Source organism: Ranitomeya imitator, chromosome 2 (assembly GCF_032444005.1).
Source record: "Ranitomeya imitator isolate aRanImi1 chromosome 2, aRanImi1.pri, whole genome shotgun sequence".
Classification (NCBI taxonomy): Eukaryota; Metazoa; Chordata; class Amphibia; order Anura; family Dendrobatidae; genus Ranitomeya; species Ranitomeya imitator.
In genome coordinates, this window is record NC_091283.1 from 538,500,429 (window position 1) to 538,518,020 (window position 17,592).

A 17,592-nucleotide genomic window follows, 5' to 3' on the forward strand; every position below is an offset into this window, starting at 1 on the left:
GGTGGGATGACCTTCTCTTCGTTGGACACAGACGTTTGGGTGAGATCATTGCACCCATGTACTATGAATATTTGTAAACCGGACCACTGTCAGTTTCATATATTGTTATATCTTGTGGCTATGGATGAGCGAACATGCTCAGATAATGTTTATTCCCGAGTATCTTGCGCGTGCTCGGGTAATATATTCGCGCCCCGCAGCTGCAAGTTTGGCGGCAGTAGACAGCCACAACCCATGCAGGTATTGCCTGTTTGTTATGCAATCCCCCCACATGTGGCGGCTGTCTAACACCGCAGGGACTCTAACATATTATCCGAACTTCCCAAGATACTCGCTAACACGTTATCTGAGCACATTCGCTCATCACTACTTGTGGCCTAATTGTTAGGTTATTGGGTATGTCTTTTTGCCTGTAGGTACGGGTAATATTGAGCAGTAGTTTTATACACACAAATTTTGTTTTGTTTTATTACAATTAAAGTTATATTTTAGAATTTCTCACATATTTTGCTTACTTGGTGTATCTTTGTGAGCTAGTAGAAAATAGAGATTTTCATGCACCTTTCCTTACAAGTCCATTATTGCTTTACTGGAATTTCTGCATTGGAAGAGAGGCTCTTCTGACCTGAGGTATCTAAATGAACAGGCGCTGACCCACAGTACCTGGGAGCGGCCACTAAACAGTGTAAGGAGCCGAGGTGTCCAGTGCCACACATCTGTTTACAAATCTGCTTATCAGTGGATGTATAGGGTAATGGTCCACCCCCGGTCTGATATCGATGACCTATCCTAAGGATGGGTCATTAATACCACAGTAGTAATAACCACTTTAAGCAATAGTGTTATAAAATGCGTCTTTATTTATAACTAGATGGTGGCCCGATTCTAACGCATCGGGTATTCTAGAATATGCATGTCCACGTAGTACATTGCACAGCCCACGTAGTACATTGCCCAGCCACGTAGTACATTGCCCAGCCACGTAGTATACAGCACAGAGCCGCGTAGTATACAGCACAGAGCCGCGTAGTATACAGCAGAGCCACATAGTATACAGCACAGAGCCACGTAGTATACTGCAGAGCCACGTAGTATACAGCACAGAGCCACGTAGTATACAGCACAGAGCCACGTAGTATATTGCCCAGCGAATTAGTATACAGCACAGAGCCGCGTAGTATACTGCACAGAGCCGCGTAGTATACAGCACAGAGCCGCGTAGTATACAGCACAGAGCCGCGTAGTATACAGCACAGAGCCGCGTAGTATACAGCCACGTAGTACATTGCCCAGCCACGTAGTATATTGCCCAGCCACGTAGTATACAGCACAGAGCCGCGTAGTATACAGCACAGAGCCGCGTAGTATACAGCAGAGCCACGTAGTATACTGCAGAGCCACGTAGTATATTGCAGAGCCACGTAGTATACTGCAGAGCCACGTAGTATACAGCACAGAGCCACGTAGTATATTGCCCAGCGACTTAGTATACAGCACAGAGCCACGTAGTATACAGCACAGAGCCACGTAGTATATTGCCGAGCCACGTAGTATACAGCACAGAGCCACGTAGTATACAGCACAGAGCCACGTAGTATACAGCACAGAGCCACGTAGTATACAGCACAGAGCCACGTAGTATACAGCACAGAGCCACGTAGTATACAGCACAGAGCCACGTAGTATACAGCACAGAGCCACGTAGTATACAGCACAGAGCCACGTAGTATACAGCACAGAGCCACGTAGTATACAGCACAGAGCCACGTAGTATACAGCACAGAGCCACGTAGTATACAGCACAGAGCCACGTAGTATACAGCACAGAGCCACGTAGTATATTGCCCAGCGACTTAGTATACAGCACAGAGCCCCGTAGTATACAGCACAGAGCCCCGTAGTATACAGCACAGAGCCACGTAGTATACAGCACAGAGCCACGTAGTATACAGCACAGAGCCACGTAGTATACAGCACAGAGCCACGTAGTATACAGCACAGAGCCACGTAGTATACAGCACAGAGCCACGTAGTATACAGCACAGAGCCACGTAGTATACAGCACAGAGCCACGTAGTATACAGCACAGAGCCACGTAGTATACAGCACAGAGCCACGTAGTATACAGCACAGAGCCACGTAGTATACAGCACAGAGCCACGTAGTATACAGCACAGAGCCACGTAGTATACTGCACAGAGCCACGTAGTATACAGCACAGAGCCACGTAGTATACAGCACAGAGCCACGTAGTATACAGCAGAGCCACGTAGTATATTGCCCAGCCACGTAGTATACAGCACAGTCACGTAGTATACAGCACAGAGCCACATAGAGCCACGTAGTATATTGCCCAGCCACGTAGTATATTGCCCAGCCACGTAGTATATTGCCCAGCCACGTAGTATATTGCCCAGCCACGTAGTATATTGCCCAGCCACGTAGTATATTGCCCAGCCACGTAGTATACAGCACAGAGCCACGTAGTATATTGCCCAGTCACGTAGTATACAGTACAGACATGTAGTATATTGCCCAGCTACGTAGTATACAGCACAGAGCCACGTAGTATATTGCCCAGTCACGTAGTATATAGCACATCCCACGCAGTATTTAACAGTGGCCACGTAATATATAGCACAGCCCACAGAGTATATCACACAGCCCACATAGTATATAACACTGCCTATGTAGTATACAGCACAGAGCCATGCAGTATGTAACACAGCCCACGTAGTATACAGCAGTGTGGGCACCATATTCCTGTAAAATAAGTAAAATAAAAAAAAAAAAAAGTTATATACTCACCTCGTGGGGTCCTGCGGAGCTCCGGCGATAGGCGCGCGGCTGCCGCCATCTTCCGTTCCCAGGATGCATTGCGAAATTACCCAGATGACTTCGCTGTCTCGCGAGACCGCTAAGTCTTCTGGGTCATTTCCCAATGCATCGCCGGGAACGGAAGATGGTGGCCGGCTCTGCGGACAACAGAGGGTGAGTATAGCAGGTTTTTTTTATTATTATTATTATTATTTTTAACATTACATTTTTTACTATTGATGCCGCATAGGCAGCATCAATAGTAAAAAGTTGGGGACACACAGGGTTAATAGCGGCGGTAACGGAGTGCGTTGCCCACGGCATAACGCGGTCCATTACCGCTGGCATTAACCCTGTGTTAGCGCTTAGCGGTGACCGGAGGGGAGTATGCGGGTGCCGGGCAGTGACTGCGGGGAGTAAGGAGCGGCCATTTTCTTCCGGACTGTGCCCGTCGCTGATTGGTCGTGGCTGTTTTGCGGCGACCAATCAGCGACTTGGATTTCCATGATAGACAGAGGCCGCGACCAATGAATATCCGTGACAGACAGAAGGACAGACGGAAGTGACCCTTAGACAATTATATAGTAGAAGTCAGACAACTAAAACTTTTGCCAACTTTATCAACAATGAACACACAGAGTACCATTACATATTACACAGTTGGCTGCCATACCTTACCAAAATTCTGTACCAAAAATTGTTGCATGCTTTAACTTGTTTTGACCAGACAACCCCTTTACACCTATCCATTGGATAGGTGATAATTTGCTGCTCGTTGAGTGTCCTACTGCTGGAACCAGTATCGATGGGCAGAGTCCGAAGTAGCCTGTTCTGCCAATCACCGCAAGTACCAAAGTTCAGACCCTCAGCTTACAACAAGTTATCAGCTATCCTATGGATGGGTGATAACATATTAACCAGACGACCCATTTAATGCAATGAATACATTCTATCACTTTCGGTTTAAGGCTACGTTCACACTAGCGTGGCGACGCAACGCGCGAAAAAACGCGCAAAAACGCGCGCGTTTTGCGACGCGTGCGTCGTTTTTTGACCAAAATCGGACGCACAGAAAATGCAACTTGTTGCATTTTCTTGCGTCCGACGCTAGCGTCGGAAACGACGCAAGTGTCGAAAAACGCCACCCTAAAAACGCACGCGTCCCCTATGTTAAACATAGGGGCGCGTCGCCGCTGCGTCGCCGGCGCAACAGCGACGCACATTGGCGGAACGCCAATGTGAACGTAGCCTAAGACAGAGGTCCCCAACTCCAGTCCTCAAGGCCCACCAACAGGTCATGTTTTCAGGATTTCCTTTGCATTGCACAGGTGATGCAATTATTACCTGGGCAAGACTAAGGAAATCCTGAAAACATGACCTGTTGGTGGGCCTTGAGGACTGGAGTTGGGGACCTCTGGCCTAAGACAGCCATTTGTTGTAGACACTTGGCTCAAATTTCTCACTAATTCCGCACTTACCATATGGGACATTCTAAATTCTTCTGCATGACAGATAGCACGTTGTGAACGTCTTCCACCTCCATGGTGGCGCAGGTCATTTTCTACTCCCTGAATCAAAACACATGAGACAAAAGCCAATTTCAGAAGGGAAAAAACCATAGCATATGATCAATAACGAATATTATTGCTGCAAATTGGTGGAAAGATCTTACAGAAAGGAGCACAGACATGGACCACCATCTGTGCTGGGAACTGTGACACAGCCATGATTATGTGTATAGGGCAATGTTGCACATGAATAACTCAAAAAAAAAGGCTACCGATGAGATTGGTGGGATCTAACAGCTGGCAACTCCGCAGATCAGCAATTTGGAGCGGCGGCAAGGGTTACAACAGTGTACAAAGCCAAAACAGCACAAGGTTATACACCGTGTAGTGGCCGTTCTTGGGTACTGCAGCTCCGCTCCAATAATAATGAATAGCAGCAGATCTAGTCTAGCTCTGTACACCTTTACATCCTGCCATCACAAATAGCTGACCGGCAGGGGTGATGGGCGTCAGAGCATCATGCGCTGATACTGACAAGCTATCCGGATGATAGGTCATCAATATGAAAGTAGTGTAATCCCTTCTTATAATCATCTTTATGTGGTATTCACACTTCAGCAATCTGTCAGTATTTTATATCTGCGAGTCTAAACCAGGAGTAGAATGAAAAAAAAAAAAAAAAAAAAAAAGTAAAAGTATAATAGAAAGTAATGCATCGGTGTCGAGTTTAGGCCCCACTCCTTGTCTTGCCTATAATGCAGTTATTCCCCGCCTCAGCCATGAAAGGCTTAGATTGCAATAATCCTTTAATTAACAGATAGCAGGAAGGTTTATACACAATCAAAGATAAACCATACCAGGTTATCTCATCTGACAGCAGCATGATGTATGGACAGAGACCCTGATTCCAACGATGTTTAACTTACAGGGCCGTTTGCTGCAGGTTTGATAAAAACACTTATTTGCTACCAGCTGCCTGAATGCTGAGCTCTGTATAACCCCGCCCACAGCAGAAATCTGCCAATCAGTGGTGGAGGCGGGGTTACACAGAGTAGGAGGACTGAATGGCTTGAGACTCCTGCTGCTCCTGCTGATAAAACACTGGTTTAATTGAAACAACACACAGCCCAGTAAGTGATCCATCACTGGAATCAGTGTGTCCTCCCCTACATCATGCTGTTATCAGATTACAAAGCAAAAAAAATGTTGACAGATTCACTTAACCCCTTCCCGACATGCACCGTATATATATGGAGCCACGGGAGCTGCGTTACCTCAAACCGCTGTATATATACGGCGCCATGATCGCACGGGCTCACTCTGAACGCCACAGCGATCAAATGCGGGTATCAGCTCTATATGAAAGATGGCCGCATGGTCACCCAGAGCACGAGCTCCTTTCTGCATATCAGACGCTAATCTTATGTTCTCCTTTCTGCATATCAGACGCTAATCTTATGTTCTCCTTTCTGCATATCAGACGCTAATCTTATGTTCTGCAACACAGAAGCATAGCAGAGTATTAGATAAGCGATTTCTCAGTATAAAGTTGATGTCCCATCCTGGGACAATGTAAAAAATAAATAAATAATAAACATTGTAAAGTATTTAAAAAAATCGTAATCCAATAAAATTGATGAAAAAAAAAAAAAAAAATTGGTATCGCCGGACCCGAAAAGACCCAACCTATAAAACTATCCCATTAGTTAATCTCTTTAGTGAACACCGTTAACAAAAAAAAAAAAGACTATGCTTTATCATTATATTGAAGAAAAAGTGGAGTAAAGCGTGATTAAAAAAGAATGTAAATAAAAATTATACTTAAAACTTTATCTTGCTCCACAAAAAAAAGTTTTAGCTCTCAGAATAAAGCAATGTAAAAATAAAATTATTTTTACTATAAAAAATTTTATCGTGTAAAAGCGGCAAAAAAAATAAAAAATAGAAATGCGATATCACGGTAATCATACTGACCAGAAGAATAATGTTGCCTTATCAATTTTACCACATGTGGAACGGAATTAAAGAAGCAATTTCTGAATTGTTCATTTTTGTTCATTCTGCCTCCAAAAACCAGAACAGAAGGCAAACAAAAAATATCATGTGCCCGAAAATGGTACCAATAAAAACAAACATGTCCTGCAAAAAACAAGCCACAACATGACTGTCAGACAAAATATTGAAAAATTATAGCTTTCAAAATATGGCAATGCTAAGACTTGTTTTAGAAATAAAAAACGTCTTAGTGTGCGACAGCAGCCGAACATGAAAGAAACTTATATAAATCTGCACCGACATCAAAAATAAAGTCGTCTAATCGCTTATTCTGCTTGAAGAATGTAAAAAATAAATCAAACCAATTCTTTACCTGCTGTTGATTTGTTCATTCTGTCTCCTAAAGACTGCAGTAAGACTCATCGGATATTTATCCTGGGTTCTACGTTGAGCACTTACATTGGGGTTTCCGTGTAAATCACCGAAATACGTGATTGAGACGGAACCACCGACGAAAGATTCCCTATAATGAGGCAGATGGAGGCACTGTGGATGCCGTGTGGATCCTAAAATCCAATGGTGTCCGTCTTTTTAGGCGTGCATAAAAGCGCGGCCCACCACAATTTTGAAGGACATCGCTGAACAGAGGCCAGAGTAGCTATGCTGCCGCATTAGGCTGCCGTCACACTATCAGTATTTGGTCAGTATTTTACATCAGTATTTGTAGCCAAAACCAGGAGTGGGTGATAAATACAGAAGTGGTGCATATGTTTCTATTATACTTTTCCTCTATTTGTTCCACTCCTGGTTTTGGCTACAAATACTGATGTAAAATACTGACCGAATACTGCTATTGTGATGGCAGCCTTATAGTGAGTGGATCCCTCGGTGGTTTCATCTGTCATGTCACTCTGAGATTTAGATGGAAACCCCGATGTACAGTAAGTGCTAATCGTAGAGAGCCGAATAGATGTGATCCCAAACGTTATGCAAGAGGTTCCCAACAAAAACTTCAGCTAAATCCACAAACAAAAGCAAGCCTCCATTGAGATCCGTGATCTGTTAATGGAAATATAGGGGTCTTCCACGTTACTAGTGCAACAAAGGCGCTATAGCTCATCGCAACTGCCCCATACCCCCACCACCCAACCCCAAAAGAAATTCAGCAAATTCTGCACTCCCAAATCCAAATGCCCCCCTACTTTCTGAGTCCCAGCGTGCCTAAACCACACTTAACATCCACGTTTGGCATTTCTGTAGCGATGAGCACCCGCCTAATTTCCAGGTGCATGCCTCCCGAAGCATGAGCTGGGCACCACAATGCACTGGGCAATTTGATATACCGGGCACTACAACGTATGGGCACTACAATGGAAGTTTGCAATTCGCACTCAACATCCGATGCTGCTTGTTTCTGGAAAACACCAATGGAGTCAAAATCGTCACTACATCTGTAGATAAATTCCCAAAGGGGTATCATTTCCAAAATGGGGTCACTTGACCGGGTGATTCTGCTCTTCTAGCACTTAGGGGCTCTGTATTTGGAGTTAGGTAAACTATTCCAGCAAAATCTGCACCACAGGAGGAAAATAGCACTCTGTCCATCCCGAGTCTCACCATATGGTTAAGCAAGAAATTGTGGGACAAATTTAGGTGCCATTTTTACCCATTTCCCAGTGTGAAAATCTTAAGGCTATGTGCACACGATGTGGATTTTGCTGCGGATCCGCAGCAGTTTCCCATGAGTTTACGGTACAATGTAAACCCATGGGAAACCGAAAACGCTGTGCACATGCTGCGGAAAAAAACACGTGGAAACGAAGCGGATTACATTCCGCAGCATGTCACTTCTTTGTGCGGAATCCACAGCGGTTTTACACCTGCTCCATAATAGAAAACCGCAGTGGAATCTGCACAAAATCCATGGTAAATCGGCAGGAAAAACGCAGTGTTTTTGCCCTGCGGATTTATCAAATCTGCTGCGGAAAAATCCGCAGAGGAACATTCTACGTGTGCACATACGGTACCCTAAATCTGGGGCTAAAACAAAGTTTCGGTGGTAGAAATGTAATTATTTTTTCATCACTGCCCAATGGTATAAAATTCTGTGACAACTGTGTTGTCAATATGATCATCTAGGGGTGCAGTGAATTCATTGAGGGGTGTAGTTTGTAAAATTGGGTCACTTATGGGGGATGTTCTGCCGTCCTGGCACCCTCAAACCAATCCAGCAAAATCTTTACTCCAATATGGCCCTTCTTCTATTATGAGCTTTGCATTGTGCCTTAAAAGTAGTTTTCGACAACGTGTGGGGTATTGGTGAACTCAAGAAATTGCTCAACAAATTTTGGGGTCCATTTTCCCGTTACCCTTGTGAAAACGAAAAAAAAAAATGGAGCTAAAAACATTTTTATGGGAAAAATGTGAATTTTTTGTTTACTATGAAGATCCTGGTAGGTTAAAGGTGCGCAACACATCTAGATACGTTCCCTGAGGGGTCTAATTTCCAAAATGGTATTACTTGTGGGCAGTTTTCACTGTCTAGGCACATCAGGGGCTCATGAAAGGCGACATGGCGTCCGCTAATTATTCCACCAAATTTTACATTCAAAAACTCAGATGGCGCTCCTTCCCTACCGAGCCCTGCCGTGCACCAAAAGAGTAGGCTGGAGAAATTGCACAATAGATTGTGGGGTCCATTTTTTACTGCTTCCCTTACAAAAATGAAAAAAATTTGGGGAAAAAAAAAAACAAATGTTCATTTTTTTCGTTCCACATTCCATTAATTCCTGTGAAGCACCTTAAGGGTTAATAAACTTTTTGAATGTAACTTTGAACACTTAGTTGTTTCAAAAATTGTGCTGATGTAAAGTGGACATGTGGGAAATATTATTTATTAACTATTTTGTGTGAGAGCTCTCTTGATTTAAGGGCATAAAAATTGCAAAACAATCTAGATTTCTAATATTTTCACAAATAAATGCAAGTCATGTTGACCAAATTTTACTACTATCAAGAAGTACAATACGCCACGAAAAACATCTCCGAATCACTGGGATCCATTGAAGCGTTCCAGAGTGTGAGTGAGTGTGTGTATATATATATTTTTTTAAATTATTATTTTTTTATTTTTTTTTTTTTTATTAGGGTGCCAAGGAAATGCATGGTAAAAATTAAGTAACACGTTTTTTGAAGGTCTTTCCTCCTAATTTTGTTCCTTTTTGGTCATAGATATTTTATAATTTTCTTTTTTTAAGATTAGTTATCATTTACTGGTTGCTCAATGGCACATCATATTGCAGTTTTAAATATTTGTTTGGTATTTATCGTCATGCATATCCTGCGTTATGTATGGTATGTTATGCCGTTTACCGATATTTTGATAGATCGGACTTTCTGAACGCGGCGTGTGTGGCGTGTGCGTGCGTCTTGAGCAAGAGGTAAATCTAAATTTAATGTCAACATATTTTACATGGCGAATCCTTATGCCAAAAGGAACAAATTTAAGGGGTAAGGCTTACCAATTTGCAAAGTTCATTTTTCCTTGGCACTAATATATAAATATATATTTTCTTTCATGATGTAAATTGGGGGCAGGCCAGTGAGGGGTCAGTGACCTGTCAGCAGTCTCCATTATGAATATGTAATCAGAGCACCACATGAAGACCCCCCACAGGCCGCCCCGGAGCCCGAGCATATCTAACTCAACTCTGAAAATGAAGATAAAAACCACCACAAGACGGATTTCATCAACCAAGGTATCATTGTAATCAGTATAATGGCACCGACCTGACACTGTCTGTAGGTTACTGGGCACAATCCTGCTGACAGAGGAACTTTAAGTACAATGAGACAATGAAATTCTGTGTGTGCAGCCTTGCACTCAGGCTACGTTCACATTTGCGTTGTGCGCTGCTGCGTCGGCGACGCAACGCAAACAAGAAAAAACGCATAGTTTTGTGACGCATGTGTCCTTTTTTTGCCGGATTTTGGACGCAAAAAAAAATGCATCTTGCTGCGTCCTCTGCGCCCTAACGCTTGCGGCAAAAAAGACGCATGCATCGCAAAACGCATGCAAACGCATGTCCATGCGCCCCCATGTTAAATATATGGGCGCATGCGTCGCCGCGGCTGCGCCCGACAGAACGCAAATGTGAACGTAGCCTCGGTGTGCCCTCCTTTCCAGCAGTGTCCATCTTTTTCTGGCGGGTACAATAACAGTCCCCTGCACTTTTGTACCCATCTGAAAAGACGAACGCAGCCAGAGAGGAGGGAAAAATCGAGCACGACTGCACACTGGATGGTCTGTGGGGCCGGCCGCAATAACCTACGGTATGTGAGGCCTTTGTAGAACGGACCCCATAGAAGTCGGTGTCACAGTGCAGCCCTGTACAACGGGTGTGACTCCTGGGTAGACCATACACCCTGAAGTGTGACCCTCCAGCACCATCAGAAGAGGAGCCAAGAGTCATGGACACCGAGTCTTTATTACCATTGTGCAGCCCCCTATAGAGGAATGCTCAATAGGGGAGAGCCCCAGAGTCAGAGTCATACAGCCATGGGCAGGCCTTTATGTTACAGACCACCACAGAACTCCCCTCACACTTCCCTAGAACATCACATGGGGCCAGCAAGTGCATTAAGACCAAGATGGAGTCACGGCTCAATGGTTCAAAACATCAGTAGCAGGGTTCTGACAAAGACCAAGATGGAGTAGTAGCAACCAATCATCATCCAGCTTACATTTACCAAAGCTCATCTAGAAAATGAAAGCTGCAGCCTGATTGGCTCCTCCTTATCACAAACGTTCCGAAATGATTATACTGCAAAGTAAAGAGACGTGCACAGTCCGGACACATCCGATGGCTCAGTCAGTACACAACCCCAGGACGGGGTCAGCAGCTGCCATACAGAGATTAACTAACTACAAGTCCCAGCATGCCACAGGCACCAAACTACACAACAGTGCGCGAAGTCAGCCAGTCACCCAATGTGCTCCCTCTGGGAAGACGACCACGCCGTGCATGAGCAGCACATTACACACATCCCCTACACAGAGGCAGGCAGAACTGTGTCCTCTCCCCTATACCGCACCAGCCCCGTACATGGACCCGCAGTACCTGCAGAGAATCCCGCTCTTTCAACACTCCCGCGCTACTTGCTCTCACCACGCCTCCACACTACAAGCTCCTCCCCCGGCCGCACCATTCCCTTACAGGGGCCGCCCCCGCAACCTTGGACGATATTACCACGATGGGCGTGGTTTAAAAGCCTCGCCCATATCCGCATTTATCAGCCAATGGCTTGTAGCTGCTCCAACTGTCACGTGACGATACAAGCTGCCGGGGTCTGGTCAGTGGTAAACAGTAGAGGAATAAGCTGTGTGACCGCAGTGTCCTCTCTGCTGGAGACATTTTCTATGAGCTTCATGCAGGGACGAGACAAGGTATTTTGATGCTACTTTCACACTGGCGTTTTTTTCAATACGTCGCAATGCGTCGTTTATGGGAAAAAAACGCATCCTGCAAAGTTGACTGCAGGATGCGTTTTTGCCCCATAGACTAAGGCCATGTTCACACAGTGCGTTTTTTACCGCGGAACCGCGGCAGTTTTGCCGCTGCGGTTCCGCAGCTGTTTTCCATGCAGGGTACAGTACACTGTACCCTATGGAAAACAGGACACACTGTGCACATGGTCCGGAAATTGTAAAAAAAAAGCCGCGCTGAATAGCTCCCGGAAAAAAGAAGGAGCATGTCAATTCTTCTTCCTGAACCGCAGCGGTTCTGCACCCATAGACCTCCATTGTGAGGTCAAAATCGCAGTAAAACCCGCAGATCAAAAATATATCTGCGGGTTTTACTGCGATTTGATGTGCAGAACCGCTGCAGCAGGAAGTGCGGGGGAGCGGGCGGAAGTGCGTGGGCGGAGTGTGGCTGCCCCCCCGTGCTCCGATCCCGCCCCCCCGTGCTCCGATGCCCCCCCCCCGTGCTCCGATGCCCCCCCCCAGTGCTCCGATGCCCCCCCCGTGCCCTAATCTCCCCCCCTTATACTTACCCGGCGTCCCGGTGTCCGTCCGGCCGTCTTCTCCCTGGGCGCCGCCATCTTGCAAAATGGCGGGCGCATGCGCAGTGCGCCCGCCGAATCTGCCGCCCGGCAGATTCGCTCCAAAGTGCATTTTGATCACTGAGGTTATGTGCATTTTGATCACTGAGATATAACCTATCTCAGTGATCAAAATAAAAAAATAGTAAATGACACCCCCCCCACTTTGTCACCCCCATTGGTAGGGACAATAAAAAAATTAAGAATTTTTTTTTTTTTTTTTTCACTAAGGTTAGAATAGGGTTAGGGGTAGGGTTAGGGGTAGGGTTAGGGGTAGGGTTAGGGGTAGGGTTAGGGTTAGGGTTAGGGGTAGGGTTAGGGGTAGGGTTAGGGTTAGGGGTAGGGTTAGGGGTAGGGGTAGGGGTAGGGGTAGGGTTAGGGTATTTTCAGCCATTTTAGCCCTAAAAAGCTTCCTAGGAAACACACAGTAAAAAAAGGATAAAAAAACGCATCAAAAAACGCATCAAAAACGCATCAAAAAAGGACAAAAAAAGGACCTGCGTTTTCTGCCAAGAGCTGCAGTTTTTTAAAAAAACTGTCCTGAAAAAAAAAGGATGGAAATCCTGAACGTGTGAACATACCCTAAGGCTACGTTCACATTAGCGTTGCGCCGCCGTGCGTCGGCGACGCAACGCGCGACGCACGCTAAAACGCGCGCAAACGCGCGCAAAAACGCGCGCGTTTTGCGACGCGTGCGTCGTTTTCCGACGAAAATCGGACGCACAGAAAATGCTACATGTAGCGTTTTCTTGCATCCGACGCTAGCGTCGGAAACGACGCACGTGGCGAAAAACGCCACCAAAACGACGCACGCGTCCCCTATGTTAAACATAGGGGCGCGTCGCCGCTGCGTCGCCGGCGCAACAGCGACGCACATTGGCGGAACGCCAATGTGAACGTAGCCTAACATTAGCGACGCATTGACACACGTCACAACCGTCGTGCGACGGTTGCGCCGTGTTGTGGCGGACCGCCGGGAGCAAAAAACATTACATGTAACGTTTTTTGCTGCCGACGGTCCGCCATTTCCGACCGCGCATGCGCGGCCGGAACTCCGCCCCCACCTCCCCGCACCTTACAATGGGGCTGGAGAAATGCATCCACTGCACCCGTTGTGCGGCGCATTCACCGCTAGCGTCGGAACGTCGGCCCGACGCACTGCGACGGGCCAAGTCCGATGCTAGTGTGAAAATAGCCTAAGGTGGCCATCACACTAGCAGTATTCGGTCAGTATTTTACCTCAGTATTTGTAAGCCAAAACCAGGAGTGGAACAATTAGAGGAAAAGTATAATAGAAACATCTGCACCACTTCTGTATTTATCACCCACTCCTGGTTTTGGCTTACACATACTGAGGTAAAATACTGCTAGTGTGACGGCAGCCTAAGGCTACTTTCACACTAGCGTCATTTCGGATATGTCGCAATGCGTCGTTTTGGAGAAAAAACGCATCCTGCAAAATTGTCTGCAGGATGCGTTTTTTCTCTATAGACTAACATAAGCGACGCATTACCACACGTCGCAACCGTCGTGCAACGGTTGCGTCGTGTTGTGGCGGACCGTCAGAACAAAAAAAAGTTGCAACGTTTTTTTGTGCGTCATGTCCGCCATTTCCGACCGTGCATGCGCGGCCGGAACTCCGCCCCCTCCTCCCCGCAACTCACAATGGGGCAGCGGATGCGTTGTAAAACTGCATCCGCTGCCCCCGTTGTGCTGCGTTGTCACAGGATGCATCGGTACGTCGGCCCGACGCACTGCGATGGGCCGACGCTAGTGTGAAAGTAGCCGTCGCATCGCAGCGCCGGATCAGGCGTAATATGTGAAAACCGGAAGGAACGGATCCGGTTTTCTGCCTGATCCAATGGCCGAATCCCGTGGTAAACCGGATCCGTTCCTTCCGGTTTTCATCCGTTTCGTCCGTTTTTCCATCCATTTTTTGACGGATCCAGTTTTTAAAAACGCCCCCTATGTGTCCTGGGTGCAGGCCCATAGTTTCTGAGCATGCTCAGTGTAAAAAGCCGGATCAGGCTATCCGGCATCCATAGACATGCATTGTAGTGAAAAGCCGGAAAGGCCGGATCCGGCACTTCCGGCTTTTTCGCCGCAGACAAAAAACGTTACAGTAGACATTTTTTCCAGACGCTGGAATCGAATGTTCTCTGGATCCGGGGAAAAAACGGAAGAAACGCTGGGCCATCCAGCGCTAATACAAGTCAAAGGGGGGAAAACCGGTTCAGGTTTTTATTTTTTCCGATTCCGGTTTTTCTCCAAAGAGCCGGATTTAGCCTGATACAAAAGACCTGATGTGTGAAAGTAGCCTAAGGCTAACTTTCACACATCAGGTTTTCGCCGTCAAGCTTAATCTGGCTAATTTTCAAAAAACCGGATCCAGTGAATGTTGCCGCCAGATCCGTTTTTTTTCCCCCATAGATTTGTATTAGTGCCGGATTGCGCCGGATGACATTGCATTTCGTCCGACATCTGCCGTTTCCGGTTTCTGGAACAAATGTCCATAGCAACGTTTTTTGTCTCCGGCAAAAAAGCCGGAAGCACCGGATCCGGCGCTTCCGGCTGTTTGCTTGAATGGAAGCCTATGGGAGCCGGAAGGTGCCGGATTCCGTTTTTTTTTAACCTCTTCATGACCTTAGGATTTTCCATTTTTCCGTCAATATGGCCATGTGAGGGCTTGTTTTTTGCGGGACGAGTTGTACTTTTGAATGACATCATTCGTTTTAGCATGTCGTGTACTATATAACAGGAAAAAATTTTCCAAGTGCGGTGAAATTGCAAAAAAGTGCAGTCCCACACCAGGACCCGTAGAAGCGCTCGGCAGCGCGAAACGGCCGTCGTCCGTCATCCTCCACACCCCTCCCTGCTAAGTCTGTCCATGTGTTAATTAAAGGACTGGATTTTACAAGTTTGGTGAGTGCGTTCCTCTTTTTCTTCTTACATATCCACACTTGTTTTTTGTTTGGCTTTTTTGCTAGGTTCACTAAATGCTAAAACTGACCTACCATTATGATTCTCCAGGTCAGTACGAGTTCATAGACACCAAACATGTCTAGGTTATTTTTTATCTAAGTGGTGGAAAAAAAATTCCAAACTTTGCTAAAAAAAAAGAAATTGTGCCATTTTCCGATATCCGTAGCGTCTCCATTTTTCGTGATCTGGGGTCAGTTGAGGGCTTATTTTTTGCGTGCCGAGCTGGCATTTTTAATGATACCATTTTGGTGCAGATACGTTCTTTTGATCGCCCGTTATTGCATTTTAATGCAATGTCACGGCGACCAAAGAAACGTAATTCTGGCGTTTCGAATTTTTTCTCGCTACGCCGTTTAGTGATCAGGTTAATCCTTTTTTTTATTGATAGATCGGGCGATTCTGAACGCAGTGATACCAAATATGTATAGGTTTGATATTTTTTTTATTGATTTATTTTGAATAGGGCGAAAGGGGGGTGATTTAAACTTTTATTTTTTATTCACATTTTTTTAACTTTTTTTTTTTACTTTTGCCATGCTTCAATAGCCTCCATAGGAGGCTAGAAGCTGGCACAACTCGATCGGCTCAGCTACATAGCAGTGATCATCAGATCGCTGCTATGTAGCTGAATTGCAGGTGTGCTATGAGCGCCGACCACAGGGTGGAGCTCACAGCTAGCCGGGATCAGTAACCATAGAGGTCTCAAGGAACTCTATGGTTACCATCCTGATGCATCGCCAACCCCCGATCAAGTGACGGGGATCAGCGATGCGCTCATTTCCGACCGGATGTGCCGGTTAAATGCCACTGTCGGCGTTTGACAGTGGCATTTAACTAGTTAATAGCGGAGGGTGAATCGCGATTTCCCCCGCCGCTATTGCGGGCACATGTCAGCTGACATATCCCGGCTTTGATGCGGGTTCACCGCCGGAGCCCGCATCAAAGCGGGGCTTCTGACCTCGGACGTACTATCGAAAAAACGGATCCATCGCATCAGTTTTTCACAATCTGCACCTGATCCGTTTTTTCCAACATTCGCCGGATTGTGCCTGATGCAAAAAACCTGATGTGTGAAAGTAGCCTTCGGGAGATAAGGCAAATTGCTCCACCTCCGAAAAACTAAAGCATACAAACCCCCTGTAAGGAGGCTGTGTGCCGAAATAGCAGTGTAGTGTCCGTGCGTCCAAAGTGCGGAGTTGTAATCACGCAGCTAAATCTGCATGTGTTCACTGAATGGCTATGGGTGAGACTACACAGCGGAGACGGAGATGATTAACATGCTGCGGCTCATAAACCCGCACTGCGGGGGAGTGAAGTTAAGAAATTACAGCGACTCCATAAAGTGACTGTTCAAACCAAGTACAGCACCTTGTAGAGGACACGGCCTAATAAAAGTCATACCTTTGCCAGAAATCATCGTTCATGCAAGAATGCCAGTAAGGCCGGAGTCACACTACAGCGAGATACGGCCGAGTCTCGCAGGTTAAAACCAAGCTCTGGCAGCGGCACTCCGGAGCGGAGCGTCCATGTATCGCTGTCCGGCCACACACTCCACTCTGGAGTGCCGGTGCCAGAGCTGGGATTTCACCTGCGAGACTCGGCCGTATCTCGCTCTGTGTTATCCCGGCCTAAAGGTACCGTCACATTTAGCGACGCTGCAGCGATACCGACAACGATCCGGATCGCTGCAGCGTCGCTGTTTGGTCGCTGGAGAGCTGTCACACAGACAGCTCTCCAGCGACCAACGATGCCGGTAACCGGGGTAAACATCGGGTTACTAAGCGCAGCGCCGCGATTAGTAACCCGATTTTTACCCTGGTTACCATCGTTAAAGTAAAAAAAACAACCACTACATACTTACCTACCGCTGTCTGTCCCCGGCGCTCGGCTTCTCTGCTCTGGCTGTGAGCACAGCGGCCGGAAAGCAGAGCGGTGACGTCACCGCTCTGCTTTCCGGCCGCTGTGCTCACAGTGAGTGCAGGAAAGCACAGCGCCGGGGACAGACAGCGGTAGATTAGAGGAAAATTATAACAGAAGCATATGCACTACTTCTGTATTTATCACCCACTCCTGGTTTTGGCTTACAAATACTGATGTAAAATACTGACCAAATACTGCTAGTGTGACGGCAGCCTAACATGTTGTGAATTCCGCTCTTGGGCTCCCTCCGGTGGTTGTAAGTGGCACT

General features: G+C 46.4%; 1 protein-coding gene across 2 annotated transcripts in view; it reads right to left on the reverse strand.

The window, feature by feature from the left end:
* Positions 1-11,502, reverse strand: part of BRCA1 (BRCA1 DNA repair associated) — a 227,260-nt gene extending 215,758 nt beyond the window's left edge. The window contains exons 1-2 of one of the 2 annotated variants that reach the window (XM_069751885.1): positions 11,441-11,502; positions 4,296-4,385 (exon numbers count right to left, since the gene is read on the reverse strand). In XM_069751885.1, the coding sequence (XP_069607986.1) occupies positions 4,296-4,375 (80 nt within the window). In that variant the 5' untranslated portion in view covers positions 4,376-4,385; positions 11,441-11,502. The remainder of the gene's footprint in view (positions 1-4,295; positions 4,386-11,440) is intronic. The other variant, XM_069751886.1, reaches the window with a different exon arrangement.
* Between the last annotated feature and the right edge of the window lie 6,090 nt (positions 11,503-17,592).